Source organism: Salmo salar, chromosome ssa16 (genome assembly GCF_905237065.1).
Source record: "Salmo salar chromosome ssa16, Ssal_v3.1, whole genome shotgun sequence".
Lineage (NCBI taxonomy): Eukaryota > Metazoa > Chordata > Actinopteri > Salmoniformes > Salmonidae > Salmo > Salmo salar.
In genome coordinates, this window is record NC_059457.1 from 70,854,917 (window position 1) to 70,877,446 (window position 22,530).

At 43.3% G+C, this 22,530-nt stretch overlaps 1 protein-coding gene across 2 annotated transcripts in view; it reads left to right on the forward strand.

Moving 5' to 3' along the window:
* The first annotated feature begins 1,372 nt into the window (after window positions 1–1,372).
* LOC106574562 (sodium channel protein type 2 subunit alpha) overlaps window positions 1,373–22,530 on the forward strand; it is a 43,774-nt gene continuing 22,616 nt past the window's right edge. The window contains exons 1-7 of one of the 2 annotated variants that reach the window (XM_014150540.2): window positions 1,373–1,658; window positions 6,050–6,366; window positions 7,768–7,886; window positions 9,003–9,092; window positions 9,676–9,804; window positions 12,658–12,749; window positions 16,387–16,653. In XM_014150540.2, the coding sequence (XP_014006015.2) occupies window positions 6,103–6,366; window positions 7,768–7,886; window positions 9,003–9,092; window positions 9,676–9,804; window positions 12,658–12,749; window positions 16,387–16,653 (961 nt within the window). In that variant the 5' untranslated portion in view covers window positions 1,373–1,658; window positions 6,050–6,102. Of the gene's footprint in view, window positions 1,659–6,049; window positions 6,367–7,767; window positions 7,887–9,002; window positions 9,093–9,675; window positions 9,805–12,657; window positions 12,750–12,933; window positions 13,026–16,386; window positions 16,654–22,530 lie in introns of both variants that reach the window. The other variant, XM_014150539.2, reaches the window with a different exon arrangement.

Genomic DNA, 22,530 nt, shown 5'->3' on the forward strand with positions numbered 1-22,530 from the left:
CTGTCTGTGACTTACTTGTACGATATGCTGTGTAGGCTACATATAACTTGCCTATCTGCATGTAACTCCCCTCCTGAATAAAATACGAAATTGCTAAACAACCTGTTTGTGTTGTGCTTATTTTTGCAATAGCCTACTGTTACAACAGATCTACGTTTCTTCGAACCATCTCGTGAACAAGCGGAAGCAGAGTTATGGAGTGATTGAGCAGCAGCTGACAGGTAGGCTAGTGGATCCTGCATGCGAGGAAATCTCCGTATTTCTTGCAACATCAAGACAGAAAATTCGGAACCGCCAATCCATTCTATTTAATACAGTCTATCTCAGACTTCCAAATATTTTTTTATTTTTTATTATTGGATTTCAGAAAACATTCACACAAACAATACGATAACCAATGATTACCTGGATGGTAGATGCTGTGTCATGGCCAATGAGAGGTTTTGAAGCCACCGGTCGCCATATTGGCACTCCCCAGAAGGAGCAGTCCTCCATAGGAATGAAAAGAATTCAACAGTATGTCAATAAAAGGACAAATTTGCATGTATTTAAATACATAAAAAATTGTAGTGGGCGAAGTATCATTAGCACTCTCAAATGTGTTTTTTAAGGAATATGTTTTATATATATAAAATAATGTTAAGTTCCCTTAATATAATTTAAATGTATGCATTAAGGTGTCTGTTATAGAACATACTTGTCAAAAACGAATGTAGACATTAATAAATGCGTTTCAAAATCTTTTTTTTACAACGGAGGGAGTACCAAAATGGCTGTGTGGTGATCCCATTGGGGGCCCGAGTTAAAATGTTTGGGAACCCCTGACAGACAATTAATGACAATAAATGATTATTTAGGCTACTATACTATGCTTCTTTCTTATAATCTCTAAATTATGGCTTTACTTTTTTTATACGTGGGTGTCGCAATTAGATCATTCAATTTGTTGTAATACATATCAATTTAACAAATTTTCCTTCAATTGACATATACATTTCTTGCAATGCATTTATCAAAATTGGCAGGGATTTTGTGGTCTCTAAACGTGTGTTACTCAAACACACGAACGCATTGAGCAAACGTTGATCACGATCATATTTCCAATCGATATTGTTCAAGTAGCTTGAGTCATTTGCGGTCATGTCTCGATAATGGAAAAATAGATGGCACCACTGCTTCTTAGATGACTCTAGTGTCATGGACATAATATATTCTCATGGCCATAGATGAAACACTGCTACTTAGAGAATGTAGTGGCAAAATACAAATGTTTATCCATATTTCAGCTAACAGCATCCATAGTGGATCCATTACAAGGAATAAACAACGGGGTAAGGGCACGCCCAGAGATCCATTCACACCCATTCAGTTGGGTGGCTGACGCGCGCTTGGGAACCTTTGTCACTCACTCACGTCGCTGTGTTTTCAGGGATTGTGGTGATTGAGAGAGATAGCCACTCTTGTTACTTAATGTTCCTCGCCCGTTCCAACTATGATCTGAGTGCCTCGGTTTTTGGAGACTTATGTGCGTGTCAGATGGTGGTGGTAGGGCGGAGATGTTACGAATGAGAAACCGAAAATTCGAGGAAATATACGGATACGTCAATATGGCGACAGCTGCCGCCTCCCCTGCTGGTTTTGAATCCACGACAATTAAGGTATGGCTACTAGCCTCACCTTCTCTTTTAGATTATACCTGTTGCCTGTGCTTATTGTTCGTGATAAGGCTACATAATGTATTTAAAAGCAAACCACTGCACTTGTCTAGACGGATTTATTAGCCATCAATCAATTCCTAACTTGTTTCACACCTTCATGTGTTTGGCTATGCGTTTCATGATGACAACATACCTGTGTCTATGTTAGCAGCTTACCATTTGGTTTCTGTCTGTCGTTTGGTGTATGAGCCCCAAATTGGTGTTTTCTGTGTTGATTCGCGTTTCAGCACCATGGACAGCAGACGCGTTCAGAGAAAATGAGGCTACGCAGCAATAAGTACTAATATGAACGGTTACTACTATTCATATGTCACATTTAATGTATTGATATAATAACAGTATGTATTGCTTTAATGTATGTCTTGAGTACATACTTGTGTGTTGATAACAGCCTACATAAAGTCTCGAGGGATTCGTGTGACGTTGAACAGATCTGACAACATTCTTGCTGTGATATTGATCACAGGCCGAGTATGATATTCCCAAAGCGTCTTTATCCCAATCACAGACAGACATCATAATATCAAAACAACCTTTTTAAATGTGGAGGTCGACATTTTAAACATTCTTAGAATGAATGGCGTCCACCCAAGACTACCTTTTGATTTTAAATGGCTTCGGAAATGTAATGTCCATTCAAAACCCCTTAACATACCAGACAGTATAGCTACAGATGTATGCTAGAACTGGAGATACCATTTCATTCATCTTCAGAGTATAGAAATAATCAGTGTCTGCGGTGTTGTTAGACTCCAGGCAAAACGCGCCTTCAGAGACCGGCTCAGTTGGGGGACTGTGTACTAGCATAGGGTCTAGCAAACCTTTCATAGGGCTCTTAGGTGACGTGCTGTCAACTAACTCACACATCGGAGCAGTGGATCCCCAGGCTGTCTTTAGGACACAAGCTGATGTGTTTATGAAGCTCCCTATGGGAAAAGCTAGCCAGCACACAGTGACACAGATATTGTCTACAGTACAAAGAACCGTAGGATATATGAGGTTACTGTAATTCCTCATTTATACGCCTATTCCATGCCGTGGATTAGAACAAAGGTGATTTCGAGTCACACTTTATTTAGATAGTCCTGACAGTCCATCTGTAGATGCTAGAACGATGGTCATACTATCTTCAAACTCTCTGTTGATAAGCAACTGGTTGCTAAGGTTACAGTTAGGGTTAGGTTTAGAATAAGGGTTATAGGGTACGGGTTAGTGCTAGGATAAGGGTAACGGTTAAGTTTAGGGTTAGGATAAGGGTTAGGGTTAGTAGATAGTTACTTAAATTGTTATTTATAGTCTGTAGAAACACCAATCAACTCTGAAAACACCTGCTTCGATGTCAGTTGCTCGCACGGCAATCAGAAACCAAATGGCGTTAACCTGATGAATGCGAATGAGATCCCTCCTCGGCTGGCCTCGGAGCCCCATGGAAGTGTATGCTGGGTGCTGTGACACTGTGTTGGATGTGCCATGTGTCAGTAGTCGCCTCATATGTCAGACAGTATAGGGTTGCTAGGCGACAGAACTGCAGCTCCTCCATTGTTTCCGAAATATTAAATGGTAAAGACTGACCACAGTGCCAAAGATGTGATGAGAGAGGAGCCGGTGGGGGAACACAGTCCTATTCCCTGCCCCCTGACCCCTGACAGGAAGGCCCCACTGCCCTCACTGGCCTCTGAATATGTGTTGTCTTAAAGGTACAGGCTTTGTTCTAAGGCCCCACTTGGGTTTTAGGGGAGTGCTTGTTTGTATTTCTCCCTGGGCCTCTGGAGGAAACAGGGTAGGCCTTTGGAGAGAGGGGGAAAAAAGATAAATGGGGGAGAGGACGGTGTGTGTGGGCGTTGATTGATGTTGATTGAGAATCAGGCCATGGTGAGAGAGAAAATGAGTGTTTATTTCCATCACAGATGTATCCACAATGAGTGTGATCTATCCACAGCAGTTGGCTGTTTTTAAATCAACCACAGTGGCAGTGACAACCCTGGGGACATTTTTAATTAGTTATTTATTTATTTCACCTTTATTTAACCAGGTAGGCAAGTTGAGAACAAGTTCTCATTTACAATTGCGACCTGGCCAAGATAAAGCAAAGCCGTTTGACACATACAACAACACAGAGTTACACATGGAGTAAAACAATCATACAGTCAGTAATATAGTAGAAAAATAAGTCTACATACAAAGTGAGCAAATGAGGTGAGATAAGGGAGGTAAAGGCAAAAAAGGCCATGGTGGTGAAGTAAATACAATATAGCAAGTAAAACACTGGAATGGTAGATTTGCAGTGGAAGAAAGTGCAAAGTAGAAATAGAAATAATGGGGTGCAAAGGAGCAAAATAAATAAATAAATACAGTAGGGGAAGAGGTAGTTGTTTGGGCTAAATTATAGATGGGCTATGTACAGGTGCAGTAATCTGTGAGCTTCTCTGACAGCTGGTGCTTAAAGCTAGTGAGGGAGATAAGTGTTTCCAGTTTTAGAGATTTTTGTAGTTCGTTCCAGTCATTGGCAGCAGAGAACTGGAAGGAGAGGCGGCCGAAGGAGGAATTGGCTTTGGGGGTGACCAGAGAGATATACCTGCTGGAGCGCGTGCTACAAGTGGGTGCTGCTATGGTGACCAGCGAACTGAGATAAGGGGGAACTTTACCTAGCAGGGTCTTGTAGATGACCTGGAGCCAGTGGGTTTGGGGACGAGTATGAAGCGAGGGCCAGCCAACGAGAGCGTACAGGTCGCAGTGGTGAGTAGTATATGGGGCTTTGGTGACAAAACGGATGGCACTGTGATAGACTGCATCCAATTTATTGAGTAGGGTATTAGAGGCTATTTTGTAAATGACATCACCGAAGTCGAGGATCGGTAGGATGGTCAGATTTACGAGGGTATGTTTGGCAGCATGAGTGAAAGATGCTTTGTTGCAAAATAGGAAGCCAATTCTAGATTTAACTTTGGATTGGAGATGTTTGATGTGAGTCTGGAAGGAGAGTTTACAGTCTAACCAGACACTTAGGTATTTGTAGTTGTCCACATATTCTAAGTCAGAACCGTCCAGAGTAGTGATGCTGGACGGGCAGGCAGGTGCAGGCCTGGATCAGAGACTCACCAGCAGCAAGAGCGACATCATTGATGTATACAGAGAAAAGAGTCGGCCCAAAAATTGAACCCTATGGCACCCCCATAGAGACTGCCAGAGGCCCGGACAACAGGCCCTCCGATTTGACACACTGAACTCTATCAGAAAAGTAGTTGGTGAACCAGGCGAGGCAATCATTTGAGAAATCAAGACTATTGAGTCTGCCGATGAGGATGTGGTGATTGACAGAGTCGAAAGCCTTGGCCAGGTCAATGATTACAGCTGCACAGTATTGTTTCTTATCGATGGCGGTTAAGATATCGTTTAGGACCTTGAGTGTGACATATTGAAATTCACCTACATAGAATTACATTTGAATAAGCTTAAAAAAAATCTCTGTGGTCACCGACATCTCAATTAACTTGGTGACCACTTCCCTTCTCAGCAAAGAAAGAGTGTGTATTGTTTCATACAAATAAAAGGGGTATTTCAATTTTGTATTCGGCTGAAACAGGCCTCTGATGTCCAGTTTGGTTGGCCTCGGCCAAGGCTGTCTGTGTCCCTCTGCATCAGTTTAGGTCCCTCTTCGGCTGTCACCAGCCTCAGCCCTCTCGCCTCTCCCTCATCCCCACCTATGACCCCCTGGGCGTCTCGAAAGAAAGACTACCCAAAGTTCAGTGCGGGCAGAGGAACCGTGCAAACCCTCTCTAATGTCTCCCCTCCTTTTTGCTGTGCGTGTGTGTGTGCGTGTGTGTGTGTGTGTGTGTGTGTGTGTGTGTGTGTGTGTGTGTGTGTGTGTGTGTGTGTGTGTGTGTGTGTGTGTGTGTGTGTGGTTGACAGTCATCCAGGGTTTCACTCTCAACAGTAGATATATCTACATGTATGAGCTGTGTGCACATTACCCTGTAATGCGCTTACCACGTTGATGTCTTTAAGAGGAAAGATTCTAGGATTAAGGATGCTACACTAAGTCTCTTTGATCGTCCATCAGAGAGAGAAATAAACCAGGTCTCTGTGTATGATGACGCAATGGTATATCTGAACATGGTGCTGCAGTACAGTAAGTTACAGTAGAAGTCATGGGAAATTAAGATTATATTGCCATTCATGCTGTTTCAGTTCTACGTAGGGGGAGGGGAGAGTATTTGTCTAAACATACAGTAGAGTACTGGATGTATCCCAGGCCACTTGTCATGCACAACATGTGCTGTAGGCTAAATGTTGTAGCTGGGTCTTCCTGATCTCCCTCCCTCTCTCCCCAGCCCCCTGTCCTGGCGGAGCCCCAAGCTTCCCTGTGAAGGAGCACCATGACAAGATGGCACAGCTGCTTGTACCGCCCGGACCTGACAGCTTCTGCCGCTTCTGTCCCGACTCGCTTGCCGCCATCGAAAGGCGCATCGCCGAGGAGGAGGCCCGGAAACCCCGCGTTGACCGTAGCGACAGCAATGACGACAATGAGCCCAAGCCCAACAGCGACCTGGAGGCAGGGAAGTCCCTCCCCTTCATCTACGGGGACGTCCCCCAAGGCTTTGTCTCCACCCCTCTGGAGGACCTGGACCCCTTCTATTCCAATCAGAAGGTACTGGACACACCCACACCTAGCCTAAATTCCAGATCTGTTTGTGCTGTCTTGCCAACTCCTATTTCATGGTTTATGGGACTCAGGCTAAACCCCACCCACAACCTTTAAGGTTTGGTCTATTTTTCAATCCAAAAGTATTATGATACATTCACAAGACATTGCAAGACTCATTGGCAATCACGTTAGCCCCTAATGGCCAATAGTGACACATAGGAGTTCACAGAATGTTCTGCATTTTAAACAAAGCTAGCATACTGTGCTCCAAAGCAGCAACATGGTGCCATGTCCTCATGCTGCCTTCATGTGCCATGTTGTGTCATTTATGTATTAACTGGTGCACTCAGTGATGCATCTTCAAAGAATAACAAAAACAGGCCAAATTACATTTGAGACACTGTTTCTGAGCACTCAGTTCATGTCAACACACTCTAGGGTCCTCCTCAGATGTTGCTAAGGCTAACTAGCAGCCAACACTCTAGGATCCTCCTCAAATGGTGCCAAGGCTAACTAGCAGCCAACACTCTAGGATCCTCCTCAGATGGTGCCAAGGCTAACTAGCAGCCAACACTCTAGGATCCTCCTCAGATGGTGCCAAGGCTAACTAGCAGCCAACACTCTAGGATCCTCCTCAAATGGTGCCAAGGCTAACTAGCAGCCAACACTCTAGGATCCTCCTCAGATGGTGCCAAGGCTAACTAGCAGCCAACACTCTAGGATCCTCCTCAGATGGTGCCAAGGCTAACTAGCAGACACACTCTAGGATCCTCCTCAGATGGTGCCAAGGCTAACTAGCAGCCAACACTCTAGGATCCTCCTCAAATGGTGCCAAGGCTAACTAGCAGCCAACACTCTAGGATCCTCCTCAGATGGTGCCAAGGCTAACTAGCAGCCAACGCACAAGTGACAGGAACTGAGCTAAACTGTGGCCCCAGCTGAGTCTTTGATGTAGTCATCCATGTAGTCATCCAGACACAATGTACACACCCACATAGACGGAAACACACAAACACACTTAGACAGAAACACACACACACAAACACACTTAGACAGAAACACACACACACACACACACACACACACACACACACACACACACACACACACACACACACACACACACACACACACACACACACACACACACACCTGTCCTCTGGGGTTTGAGCGTGCCAGACTGAAGGAACAACACCAATAGTAACAGGACCACAGTACAGCCGCAGCACACCATCAACAGTGGATGACAATGTCTTGGCCTTGCCTTGGTGCTGTGGTGGTGTGTACAGCTGGGATGGGTGTGTTTCACAGCCACAGTCACTTCTTGTAGTCTTAGTTCCATAGTCAGTCGAAGATGTTCTCTCTCTCTCTCTCTCTCTCTCTCTCTCTCTCTGTCTCTTATAGACATTTATAGTGTTGAATCACGGCAAGGCAATATTCCGTTTCAACGCCACTCCTGCCTGTTACATCCTAAGCCCCTTCAGTCCTCTACGGAGAATAGCAATTGCAGTTTTAGTACACTCATATCCTTTCACATCTATATCAAGGTTTAGTTTGATATACTTATGGCCTAGTTTGGTGTCATATAGAGCATATATGTGAGAGAAATGTGACTAAATTGTATGTTGACTTTGAAAATATGTTATGGTAGTGGATTCCCTGAGTGGTTCGTGACCATGTGACCTGACCAAGAAAAACTCTGGGTCGATATTTCTAGGCTGTATAGGGCATGGAGTTTTTCCGGGTTATTTTTAATTTTTTTATTTCACCTTTATTTAACCAGGTAGGCTAGTTGAGAACAAGTTCTCATTTACAACTGCGACCTGGCCAAGATAAAGCAAAGCAGTGCGACACAAACAACAACACAGAGTTACACATGGAATAATAAACATACAGTCAATAATACAATAGAAAAAGTATATATACAGTGTGTGCAAATGAGGTAGGATAAGGGAGGTAAGGCAACGAATAGGCCATAGTGGCTAAATAATTACAATATAGCAATTAAACACTGGAGTGATACATGTGCAGAAGATGAGTGTGCAAGTAGAGATACTGGGGTGCAAAGGAGCAAAATAAATAAAATAAATAACAGTATGGGGATGAGGTAGTTGGATGGTATATTTACAGATGGGCTATGTACAGATGCAGCGATCTATGAGCTGCTCTGACAGCTGTTGCTTAAAGCTAGTGAGGGAGATATGAGTCTCCAGCTTCAGTGATTTTTGCAGTTCGTTCTAGTCATTGGCAGCAGAGAACTGGAAGGAAAGGCGGCCGAAGGAGGAATTGGCTTTGGGGGTGACCAGTGAAATATACCTGCTGGAGCATGTCCTACGGGTGGGTGCTGCTATGGTGACCAGTGAGCTGAGATAAGGTGGGGCTTTACCTAGCAAAGACTTATTGATGACCTGGAGCCAGTGGGTCTGGCGACAAATATGAAGCGAGGGCCAGCCAACGAGAGCATACAGGTCGCAGTGGTGGGTAGTATATGGGGCTTTGGTAACAAAACGGATAGCCTATGGCCTATGGTCACGGAACACTCGGGGACTAGTCCTCATTGTTAGTTAGCCTTGATGTGACATTGCTTTTCATGTGTCTCTGAACGTGTTGGGTTCTTTCCTTGACTTGTGTCTCTGTACGATGTTCAGCATGTTGATCATGTTCACCATTCTGACCAACTGTGCTTTTATGACTCTGAGCAACCCCCCGGACTGGGCCAAGAATGTTGAGTAAGTAACTTATATTCTAGATTTAATTCCTGTAGGTTACTTATTATTGGCTGTTACACTAATTCAATTGACACCAGTTTTTATAGCTTCCTTGGTAAGACAAAGATACAATTCTGTTTCCAGTGTGAGAATGCGTAATTGCGTTTGGCCTCAAGTAATCTCAGACATTTTTACTGTGAGAAACCAAAAGAAATGAATTAGCAGGACAATTCAAACATTGGCTATGCTCTAGTATCCACCACAGGAGGTTGGTGGCACCTTAATTGGGGAGGAATGGAGAGGAATAGGTGGAATTGTATCAAATACATCAAACACAAGCTTTGATGCCATTCCATTTGCGCCGTTCCAGCCATTATTATGAGCCGTTCTCCCCTCCGCAGCCTCCACTGATATCCACACTAGCATAAGACTTACAATTGTTTTCTTGCTAGCAAAATTGGAACAGAGCCTACACTGGCACAGGAGAAATTGTGTTGTTTTGGTCTAGCCCCAGAAAACAGGTATAAGATTTTGATTGAATAGGGCTGTTGTTGTTGACTTCCATAGCAACCATCATAATGGCTTTCTGTCTTGGTTTGATCAGGTACACATTCACAGGAATTTACACATTCGAGTCTCTCATTAAAATCTTGGCGAGGGGGTTCTGTGTGGGGAAGTTCACCTTCCTCAGGGATCCATGGAACTGGTTGGACTTCATGGTAATCTCCATGGCGTAAGTATTACCACAGATGTACAGTTGAAGTCGGAAGTTTATATACACTTAGGTTAGAGTCATTAAAACTTGTTTTTCAACCACTACACAAATTTGTTGTTAACAAACTATAGTTTTGGCAAGACGGTTAGGACATTTGTTTTGTGCATGACACAAGTAATTTTTCCAACAATTGTTTACAGACAGATTATTTCACTTATAATTCACTGTATCACAATTCCAGTGGGTCAGAAGTTTACATACACTAAGTTGACTGTGGCTTAAACAGCTTGGAAAATTCCAGAAAATGATGTCATGGCTTTAGAAGCTTCTGATAGGCTAATTGACATCATTTGAGTCAATTGGAGGTGTACCTGTGGATCTATTTCAAGGCCTACCTTCCAGCTCAGTGCCTCTTTGCTTGCCATCATGGGAAAATCAAAAGAAATCAGCCAAGACCTCAGAAAACAAATTGTTGACCTCCACAAGTCTGGTTCATCCTTGGGAGCAATTTCCAAATGCCTGAAGGTACCATGTTCATCTGTACAAACAGTATTACACAAGTATAAACACCATGGGACCATGCAGCCGTCATACCGCTCAGGAAGGAGACGCGTTCTGTCTCCCAGAGATGAACGTACTTTGGTGCGAAAAGTGCAAATCAACCCCAGAACAACAGCAAAGGACCTTGTGAAGATGCTGGAGGAAACAGGTACAAAAGTATTTATATCCACAGTAAAACGAGTCCTATATTGACATAACCTGAAAGGCCGCTAAGCAAGGAAGAAGCCACTGCTCCAAAACCGCCATAAAAAAAGCCAGACTATGGTTTGCAACTGCACATGGGGACAAAGATCATACTTTTTGGAGAAATGTCCTCTGGTCTGATGAAAGAAAAATAGAGCTGTTTGGCCATAATGACCATCGTTATGTTTGGAGGAAAAAGCAACATCTCAAGACATCAGTCAGGAAGTTAAAGCTTGGTCACAAATGGGTCTTCCAAATGGATAATGACCCCAAGCATACTTCCAAAGTTGTGGCAAAATGGCTTAAGGACAACAAAATCAAGGTATAGGAGTGGCCATCACAAAGCCCTGACCTCAATCCTATAGAGAATTTGTGGGCAGAACTGAAAAAGCATGTGCAAGCAAGGAGGCCTACAAACCTGACGCAGTTACACCAGCTCTGTCAGAAGGAATGGGCATAAATTCACACAACTTATTGTGGGAAGCTTGTGGAAGGCTCCCCGAAACGTTTGACCCAAGTTAAACAATTTAAAGGCAATGCTACCAAATACTAAACTTTTGACCCTCTGGGAATGTGATGAAAGAAATAAAACCTGAAATAAATCATTCTCTCTACTATTATTCTTACACTTCACATTCTTAAAATAAGGGATGATCCTAACTGACCTAACATAGGGAATTTTTACTAGGATTAAATGTCAGGAATTGTGAAAAACGGAGTTTAAATGTATTTGGCCAAGGTGCATGTAAACTTCCGTCTTCAACTGTATCGATGACTTATATTTCCAGCTAGGATTAATAGAATAGGATATTATCTAGCATTGCTGACCGTATCAACAACAAGCATGTTTGAGTATAGGACCAATGTATGTATTCCTCCTAACCAGCGTAGATTTTATTTTAAAAAGTATAATTAATATAACACTCCACTACAAAACTGCTACTCATGTCACTAATCCAAATATCAATATACACTGACTATACCAAACATTATGAACACCTTCAGTTGCTCCCCCCCCACCCCCACCCCATGCTCAAAATGCTGGGCCATGTTGGGCGTGAAAAACCCAGCAACATTGTAGTTCTTGACACAAACCGGTGTGCCTGGCACCTACTACCACACCCCGTTCAAAATCTTTTGTCTTGCCCATTCACCCCCTGAACGGCACAAATACAAAAATTCATGTCTCAATTGTCTCAAGGCTTAAAAATCTTTCATTAACCAGTCTCCTCCCCTTCATCTACGCTGATTGAAGTGGATTTAATAAGTGACATCAATAAGGGATCATAGCTTTCACCTGGATTCACCTGTTCAGTCTATGTCATGGAAAGAGCAGGTGTCCTTAATGTTTCTACACTCTGTGTATATTCTGATTCTGCCATGTAACTGGAAGGACTGGTTTGAAAAGTGTGGACACAGAGGTCTGTCAGGCCACAGAGGTCTGTCAGGCCACAGAGGTCTGTCAGGCCACAGAGGTCTGTCAGGACACAGAGGTCTGTCAGGCCACAGAGGTCTGTCAGGACACAGAGGTCTGTCAGGACACAGAGGTCTGTCAGAACACAGAGGTCTGTCAGGACACAGAGGTCTGTCAGGACACAGAGGTCTGTCAGGACACAGAGGTCTGTCAGGACACAGAGGTCAGAGCAGTGCTCTTCACTCAACCCTCTAGACCAGTGGCATTCAAACTTTTTCAGTGGGGACCCCATTTTTTTGGCCAGATTTTCTGGGGGGGGGGCCCGTTTATTTTGTTCTCGCGACCCCACCCCAAATCTAATGGTGCAGCCTTAATTCATTACATTTCTATTTTTACATTAACAAATAGCCATTAATCCATTCCATTTTAATCTCGCTTCAAAATGAAAAGAAACCATTAACTACATTTACAAAATACAATTTTATTTTTCAAATAATCTTTCTCAAAAACGTATATACGGTATGTATGATATCTAATGTACTCCTATGTTTATGGTGTAGTGCATTTGATCTAATTAATTCCACTGTGAAAGTGTGTGCTTGACGTGTATTCATATGCGCGTATGTGTGTACCTGCGTCTGTACGTTTGTGTGTGCATTTGCAAGTATGTCAGGGTACAACGCTGATTTTTAACTGTGCATTTAATCCTGCAGGTATGTAACAGAGTTTGTAAACCTAGGCAATGTTTCAGCTCTGCGCACTTTCAGAGTATTGCGAGCTTTGAAAACTATCTCGGTAATCCCAGGTAAGAACCTATGCCTGCTCACTCACCCGTCAGCCAAGATGTCTTTTGTTTGTGACGTTTGCCCCCAACCCCAACCCCCTTGTGTTGTCATGGTGTGTGTCCTGTGCGTGTGTGTGACTTCCCCCTTCCTTCCCTCGCTCCTCCTCCCTCCCCCAAACCTCCCCCCTGCTGCCTTCCCTTACAGATATGTGACAGAGTTTGTGGACCTGGGTAATGTCTCGGCCCTCAGAACCTTCAGGGTTCTCCGAGCCCTCAAAACTATATCAGTCATCCCAGGTGAGAGAGCCCAGGTCAGAGGTCAGAGGTTAAATGTTAAATGCTTAAATGCTAGCAACAAGGCTATAAGCTAACAGCTAATGGCTAATTCACTCCATCTGAGATAGAGGTACTGCTCATCTCATGTTAGCTTAGCCTAGCGTTGTTACCTCTGTCACGCTGCCTTTCCACAGGCCAGTAAAAGCAGGAATCCAGGCCCACTCCATCGAGATGGAAAAGATTCCACGCTTTTAGACACATTACGTTACTTTCACTTTCTTCCTGTAATTCTCTTTCTTTTGTTATCTTGCCCTTTGGTGAAACTAGGTAGAATATTTATGATTTGTTTGTCTTTTTATGCATGAGACATTGCAAAAGCTAATTTGTGTGGTGAGCATTTGTGTCTAGGGTTACCCCTCTGTCCTTGTTCTAGGTTGCATGTATGTCTTGTTCACTGTGTATGGTGGTTGTTGAATAGGGTTGTACTAGAGTGATGCTAGGCAATGCCATGACACACACTCTCACAAAGTTGTCATCTCTCGGTTTCATGAACGAACCAATCACATCATTGGCCCCATGATTAGTGGGGGTCTCTAACCTCAACCTACATCAGCCCACTTTCAAATCACATCAAATCTAATTTTATTTGTCACATGCGCCGAATACAACACCTTACAGTGAAATGCTTACTTTCAAGCCCTTAACCAACAATGCAGTTTAAAGAAAAAGACAAAAAAAATAAGAAATAAAAGTAAGAAATAATTATAAGCAGCAGTAAAATAACAATAGCGAGGCTATACACAGGGGGTACTGGTACAGAGTCAATGTGCGGGGGCAGCGGTTAGTCGAGGTAATTGAGGTAATATGTACATGTAGGTAGAGTTATTAAAGTCACTATGCATAGATGATAACAGAGAGTAGCAGCAGCGTAAAAGGGGGGGGGGACAATGCAAATAGTCTGGGTAGCCATTTGATTAGATGTTCAGGAGTCTTATGGCTTGGGGGTAGAAGCTGTTAAGAAGCCTCTTGGACCGAGACTTGGCGCTCTGGTACCGATTGCCGTGCGGTAGCAGAGAGAACAGTCTATGACTAGGGTGGCTGGAGTCTTTGACAATTTTGGGGGCCTTCCTCTGATACCACCTGGTATAGAGGTCCTGGATGTCAGGAAGCTTAGCCCCAGTGATGTACTGGGCCGTACGCACTACCCTCTGTAGTGCCTTGCGGTCGGAGGCTGAGCAGTTTCCATACCAGGCAGTGATGCAACCCATCAGGATGCTCTCAATGGTGCAGCTGTAGAACCTTTTGAGGATCTGAGGACCCATGCCAAATCTTTTCAGTCTCCTGAGTGGGAATAGGTTTTGTCGTGTCCTCTTCATGGCTGTCTTGGTGTGCTTGGACCATGTTAGTTTGTTGGTGATGTGGACACCAAGGAACTAGAATCTCTCAACCTGCTCCAATACAGCCCGTCGATGAGAATGGGGACGTGCTCGGTCCTCCTTTTCCTGTAGTCCACAATCATCTCCTTTGTCTTGATCACGTTGAGGGAGAGGTTGTTGTACTGGCACCACACAGCCAGGTCTCTGACCTCCTCCCTATAGGCTGTCTCGTCATTGTCGGTTATCAGGCCTACCACTGTTGTGTCATCTGCAAACTTAATGATGGTATTGTAGTCGTGCCTGTCAGTGCAGTCATGAGTGAACAGGTAGTACTGGAGGGGACTGAGCACGCACCCCTGAGGGGCCCCCGTGTTGAGGATCAGCGTGGCGGATGTGTTGTTACCTACCCTTACCACCTGGGGGCAGCCCGTCAGGAAGTCCAGGATCCAGTTGCAGAGGGAGGTGTTTAGTCCCAGGGTCCTTAGCTTAGTGCTGAGCTTTGAGGGCACTATGGTGCTGAACGCTGAGCTGTAGTCAATGAATAGCATTCTCACATAGGTGTTCCTTTTGTCCAGGTGGGAAAGGGCAGTGTGGAGTTCAATAGAGACTGCATCATCTGTGGATCTGTTGGGGTGGTACGCAAATTGGAGGGGGTCTAGGGTTTCTGGGATAATGGCGTTAATGTGAGCCATGACCAGCCTTTCAAAGCACTTCATGGCTACAAACGGGAGTGCTATGGGTTGGTAGTCATTTAGGCAGGTTACCTTAGTGTTCTTGGGCACAGGGACTATGGTGGTCTGCTTGAAACATGTTGGTATTACAGACTCGGACAGGGAGAGGTTTAAAATGTCAGTGAAGACACTTGCCAGTTTGTCAGCGCATGCTCGGAGTACACATCCTGGTAATCAGTCTGGCCCTGCGGGCCTTGTGAATGTTGACCTGTTTAAAGGTCTTACTCACATCGGCGGCGGAGGGCATGATCACACAGTTGTCCGGAAGAGCTGATGCTCTCATGCATGTTTCAGTGTTACTTGCCTCAAGTAAGTATAGAAGTAATTTAGCTCATCTGGTAGGCTTATGTCACTGGGCAGTTCACGGCTGTGCTTCCCTTTGTAGTCTGTAATAGTTTGCAAGTCCTGCCACATCCGACGTGCACCTCGGAGCCAGTGTAATACGATTCGATCTTAGTCCTATATTGATGCTTTGCCTGTTTGATGGTTCGTCGGAGGGCATAGCTGGATTTCTTATAAGGATAGAGTCCAGGATAGAGTCCCGCTCCTTGAAAGCGGCAGCACTACCCTTTAGCTCAGTGCGGATGTTGCCTGTTATCCATGGCTTCTGGTTGGGGTATGTACGTACAGTCATTGTGGGGACGACATCATCAATGCACTTATTGATGAAGCCAATGACTGATGTGGTGTACTCGTCAATGCCATCGGAAGAATCCTGGAACATATTCCAGTCTGTGCAAGTAAAACAGTCTGTAGCAAAACGTAGTTTAGCATCTGCATAGCATCACTAAAACCCCAACACACTTGGTCCCTGTCAAACTGAATGATCGCAATTTGTCTATCATGTCATTATTACATTTCTGTACAGATCACTAAGTAATTATATGAATATGATACGATATCTGTAGTGATCTGAGTCTATTCAAAAAGATAATTTGATTATCAACCAACATTAGACTTTCTGTGTAGACAGTTTGCCAGGGGTTTATCTAAGTGTGTTATGAACTGGGTGATCTTAACACCAACAACAACACCATCTCTGGAGAGATCCACGAGGAAAAATGATCAGTCTCTTCCTCAACCGGCTCCTGTATGAATGCCATACAGAAACTTGACATATGGATCTCCTATGCTGATTGCTAGCTATCATTGGGGGCTGAAGCATTTCTATATACCTTAGCATTTCTATACTATATTTCTTTACCATATTATGTATCTGTTCTATTAATCAGTTGGAGCTGGTAACCAGGACTGTGCGTCGTCCCTCCCTAACAGGACTAAAGACCATCGTGGGCGCTCTGATCCAGTCGGTCAAGAAGCTCTCCGACGTCATGATCCTCACCGTTTTCTGTCTCAGCGTCTTCGCCCTGATTGGCCTGCAGCTCTTCATGGGCAACCTGAGACAGAAGTGTATCCGCAACCTCGTCAATGACACGACCCCCGACGACCGCCTGAACAGAACTCTGGGAACTGCAGACTTAAATGGAACCGATTTCAACATCACTAGCTCCGTAAACTGGACTGAGTACATCAACGATGAGAGTAAGCTAAGTGCCTGTTTGTCTGCAGGGGCGCCGGGGTAATGAGGGTCAAGTTCTATACCTCAGACAGTATCTGAGTCACACTACTCAGACAGACTTCATATTCTGTGTAATAAAACCAGACAGCCCATGCCCTGCCCACTGTCTGTGAAGCAGCGTGATAAAGAGTGACAGTGATTGGCCGGAAGGCCGGGGGAATAGCAAGCAGTGCCTGGTGGGAAATTGTGGCAAACGTGGCGGATAATCGCCCACAACAACCCCCTTCTCCCCATCCCCTCCTACACCCTGTCTGTGTGTGAGAAAACAGGCACATTGAGAGAGAGAGAGAGAGAGAGAGAGAGAGAGAGAGAGAGAGAGAGAGAGAGAGAGAGAGAGAGAGAGAGAGAGAAGGCTGGTCACTGGCCGCTGGTAGGGCGCGGCAGGCGGACACACAGACCAGACCAGCAACATATGACACTGATGTCATGGGGAGAGACGGGACAAGGTGGAAAGGGAGGAGGAGATAAATGAAGAAGAGAGAAAGGGTAGAGTGAAAATGGTCTAAGGATAAAGAGGAAATGGATTTACAAAGATAGAGAGCGAGAGCGGGAGAGAGAAGATAGAGAAAACAGGGGAAAATGACAGTCAGTGTTGACGATGGAACTGATGCAATATCATGCAAATAAATCCATTTGAGTGAGAGATGGAAAGATGGAGAGAGTAATGGAGGATGTGAGTCACAGAGGTCTGGGAGGGAGGTGTAGTAGTTTGCTGGGTGAGAGTTCCAGTAAGCCTCTCCATCTCTCTGCAACCTGCAGCTTTTAGTATTCAAGGCCAGTAGCTCACGGGGTCAAACTCTCTCTTGGACGACTCTGTCCTCTTCCCCTGAGCTGTTGGTACACTGTCAAACAGACAGTATATGTCTCATTGACTTCCAGTCTCAGGGGATGCGTTGGTTTGAATAATTAATATCCTTGTATAATGTAATGTTTACTCCTTGCATCCTTTGTTTTTGTGAATAATTTATTTATTGACAACAATCTATCATTCACCCACAGTAGTGGCTATGAAGTGTTTATTGTGGTCCTCCTTGGTCCATAGTGTTCCAGGTATGGTCATGATGAGATATTGTTAGAGTTATTACCTCTGCACGATATATATATATACACACACACATATACATACATATATATACATACACACATATATATATATATATATATATATATACATACACATATATACATACATATATATATACATACACACACACATATATATATACATACACACACACATATACATACATAAATATATACATAGACATATATAAATACACACACACACACACACACACACACATATATACGTACATACATACATATATATACATACACACACATATATATATATATATATATACATACACACATACACACACACATATATATATATACATAGACACATATATACATACATATACATATATATATACATACACATATACATACATATATATATACATACACACACACATATATATACATATATATATACATATACATACATACATATACATACATACATACATACATACATACACACTACCGGTCCAAAGTTTTAGAACACCTACTCATTCAAGGGGTTTTCTTTATTTTTACTATTTTCTACATTGTAGAATAATAGTGAAGACATCAAAACTGTGAATTAACACATATGGAATCATGTAGTAACCAAAAAAGTGTTAAGCAAATCAAATTATGTATTTTATATTTGAGATTCTTCAAATAGCAACCCTTTGCCTTGATGACAGCTTTGCACACTTTCTTATTTACAATGACAGCCTAGGAACAGTGGGTTAACAGCCTTGTTCAGGGGCAGAACAACAGATTTTTACCTTGTCAGCTCTGGGATTTCTATCTTACAAACTTTTGTTTACTGGCCCAATGCTCTAACCACTAGGCTACTTGCATCACCACTCTTGGCATTCTCCAACCAGCTTCACCTGGAATGCTTTTCCAACTGTCTTGAAGGAGTTCCCACATATGCTGAGCAATTGTTGGCTGCTTTTTCTTCACTCTTATCCCAAACCATCTCAATTTGGTTGAGGTTGGGGGATTGTGGAGGCCAGGTCATCTGATGCAGCACTCCATCACTCTACTTCTTGTTAGCCTGGAGGTGTGTTGGGTCATTGTCCTGTTGAAAAACAAATTATAGTCCCACTAAGCCCAAACCAGATGGGATGGCGTATCGCTGCAGGTGTCCATGCTGATTAAGTTTGCCTTGAATTCTAAATAAATCACAGTGTCACCAGCAAAAACACCCCCACACCATAACACCTCCTCCTTCATGCGTTACGGTCGGAAATACACATGCAGAGATCATCCGTTCACCAACACAGCGTCTCACAAAGACATGGCGGTTGGAAAAAAAATCTCAAATTTCGACTCCAGACCAAAGGACAAATTTCCACCGGTCTAATGTCCGTTGCTCATGTTTCTTGGCCCAAGCAAGTCTCTTCTTTTTATTGGTGACCTTTAGTAGTGGTTTCTTTGCAGCAATTCGACCATGAAGGTTTGATTCACACAGTCTCCTCTGAACAGTTGATGTTGAGATGTGTCTATTACTTGAACTCTGTGAAGCATTTATTTGGGATTCAATTTCTGAGGCTGGTAACTCTAATGAACTTATACTCTGCAGCAGAGGTAACTCTGGGTCTTCCATTCCTGTGGCGATCCTCAAGAGAGCCAGATTCATCATTGCGCTTGATGGTTTTTGCGACTGCACTTGAAGAAACTTTCAAAGTTCTTGAAATTTTCCGGATTGACTGACCTTCATGTCTTAAAATAAAGATGGACTGTCGTTTCTCTTTGCACATTTGAGTTGTTCTTGCCATAATATGGAATTGGTCTTTAACCAAATAGGGCTATCTTCTGTATACCTTCCTTCCTTGTCACAACACAACTGATTGGCTCAAACACATTAAGAAGGCACTACCTCATGAAGCTGGCTGAGAGAATGCCAAGAGGGTGCAAAGCTGTCATCAAGGCAAAGGGTGGCCATTTGAAGAATCTCAAATATAAAACGTATTTAGATTTTTTAAACACTTTTGTGATTACTACATGATTCCATGTGCTATTTCATAGTCTTGATGTCTTCACTATTACTCTACATTGTTGAAAATAGTAAAATAAAAATAACCTTGAATGAGTATGTGTTCTAAAACTTTTGACCGGTACTGTATATACAGTTGAAGTTGGAAGTTTACATACACTTAGGTTAGAGTCATTAAAACTCATTTTCAACCACTCCACAAATTTCTTGTTAACAAACTATAGTTTTGGCAAGTCAGTTAGGACATCTACTTTGTGCATGACACAAGTAATTTTTCCAACAATTGTTTACGGACAGATTATTTCACTTATAATTCACTGTATCACAATTCCAGTGGGTCAGAAGTTTACATAGGCTAAGTTGACTGTGCCTTTAAACAGCTTGGAAAATTCCAGAAAATGCTGTCATGGCTTTAGAAGCTTCTGATAGGCTAATTGACATAATTTGAGTCAATTGGAGGTGTACCCGTGGATATATTTCAAGGCCTACCTTCAAACTCTGCCCCTCTTTGCTTGACATCATAGGAAAATCAAAAGAAATCAGCCAAGACCTCAGAAAAAAAATTGTAGACCTACACAAGTCTGGTTCATCCTTGGGAGCAATTTCCAAATGCCTGAAGGTACCACGTTCATCTGTACAAACAATAGTACGCAAGTATAAACACCATGGGACCACACAGCCGTCATACCGCTCAGGAAGGAGACGCGTTCTGTGTCCTAGAGATGAATGTACTTTGGTGCAAAAAGTGCAAATCAATCTCAGAACAACAGCAAAGGACCTTGTGAAGATGCTGGAGGAAACAGGTACAAAAGTATCTTTATCCACAGTAAAACGAGTCTTATATCGACATAACCTGAAAGGCCGCTCAGCAAGGAAGAAGGCACTGCTCCAAAACCGCCATAAAACCACCAGACTACGGTTTGCAACTGCACATGGGGACAAAGATTGTACTTTTTGGAGAAATGTCCTCTGGTATTATGATACAAAAATAGAACTGTTTGGCCATAATGACCATTGTTATGTTTGGAGGAAAAAGGGGGAGGCTTCTTAAAATAAAGTGGTGATCCTAACTGACCTAAGACAGGGACTTTTTACTAGGATTAAATGTCAGGAATTGTGAAAAACTGAGTTTAAATGTATTTGGCTAAGGTGTATGTAAACATCTGACTTCAACTATATATACACACACACTGACTGTACAAAGCATTAAGGATACCTGTTCTTTCCATGACATAGACTGACCAGGTGAATCCAGGTGAAAGCTATGATCCCTTATTAATGTCACTTGTTAAATCCATTTCAATCAGTGTAGATGAAGGGGAGGAGACAGGTTTAAGCCTTGAGACAACTGAGACATAGATTGTGTATGTGTGTCATTCTGAAGGTGAATGGGCAAGACAAAATATTTAAGTGTCGTTGAACTTGTAGAGTCCATACCCCGACGAATTGAGGCTTTTCTGAGGGCAAAATGGGGGGTGCAACTCAATATTAGAAAGGTGTCCTTAATGTTTTGTACATGTTTTGTACAGTCAGTGTGTGTGTATATACAGTTTTTTTATGTATTATTTCTTACACTGTTACCCAGGAAATCTTAAGTCTTATTACATACAGCCGGGAAGAACTATTGGATATAAAAGCAACATCAACTTACCAACATTACGATCAGGAATACGACTTTCCCAAAGCGGATCCTCTGTTTGGACCACCACCCAGGATAATGGATCGGATCCCAGTAGGCGACCCAAAACAACGGCGCCGCAGAAGGGGCAGATGGAGCAGTCTTCTGGTCAGGCTCCGTAGATGGGCACATCGCTCACCGCTCCCGAGTATACTACTCGCCAATGTCCAGTCTCTTGACAACAAGGTAGACGAATGGGTTGCCTTCCAGAGAGAAATCAGAGACTGTAACATTCTCTGTTTCACGGAAACATGTCTCCCTCGGGATACATTACCAGAGTTGGTACAGCCACCTGGTTTCTTCACTCATCGCAGCGACAGAAACAAACATCTCTCTGGTAAGAAGAAGGGCGGGGGTGTATGCCTTATGATTAACGAGTCGTGGTGTGATCATAACAACATACAGGAACTCAAGTCCTTTTGTTCACCTGACCTAGAATTCCTAACAAACAAATGCAGACCGCATTATCTATCAAGAGAATTCTCTTTGATTATAATCACAGCTGTGTATATCCCCCCCAAGCAGACACCTCGACGGCCCTGAAAGAACTTCATTGGACTTTATATAAACTGGAAACCACATATCCTGAGGCTGTATTTATTGTAGCTGCGGATTTTATCAAAGCTAATCTGAAAACAAGACTCCCTAAATTTTATCAGCATATCGAATGCGTAACCCGGGCTGGAAGCATTCTGGATCATTGCTACTCTAACTTCCGCAACGCATACAAAGCCCTCCCTCGCCCTCCTTTCGGAAAATCTGACCAAGACTCCATTTTGCTGCTCCCAGCCTATAGACAGAAACTAAAACAGGAAACGCCTGTGCTCGGGTCTGTTCATCGCTGGTCCGACCAATCGAATTCCACGCTTCAAGATTGCTTCGGTCACGTGGACTGGGATATGTTCCGGATAGCTTCAGACAACAACATTGATGTATATGCTGATTCGGAGAGCGGGTTTATTAGCAGTGCATCGGTGATGTTGTTTCCACGGTGACTATTAAAACCTTCCCCAACCAGAAACCGTAGATTGATGGCAGCATTCACCTAAAAATGAAAGCGTGAACCACTGCTTTTAATCATGGCAAGTCGACCGGAAACATGACCGA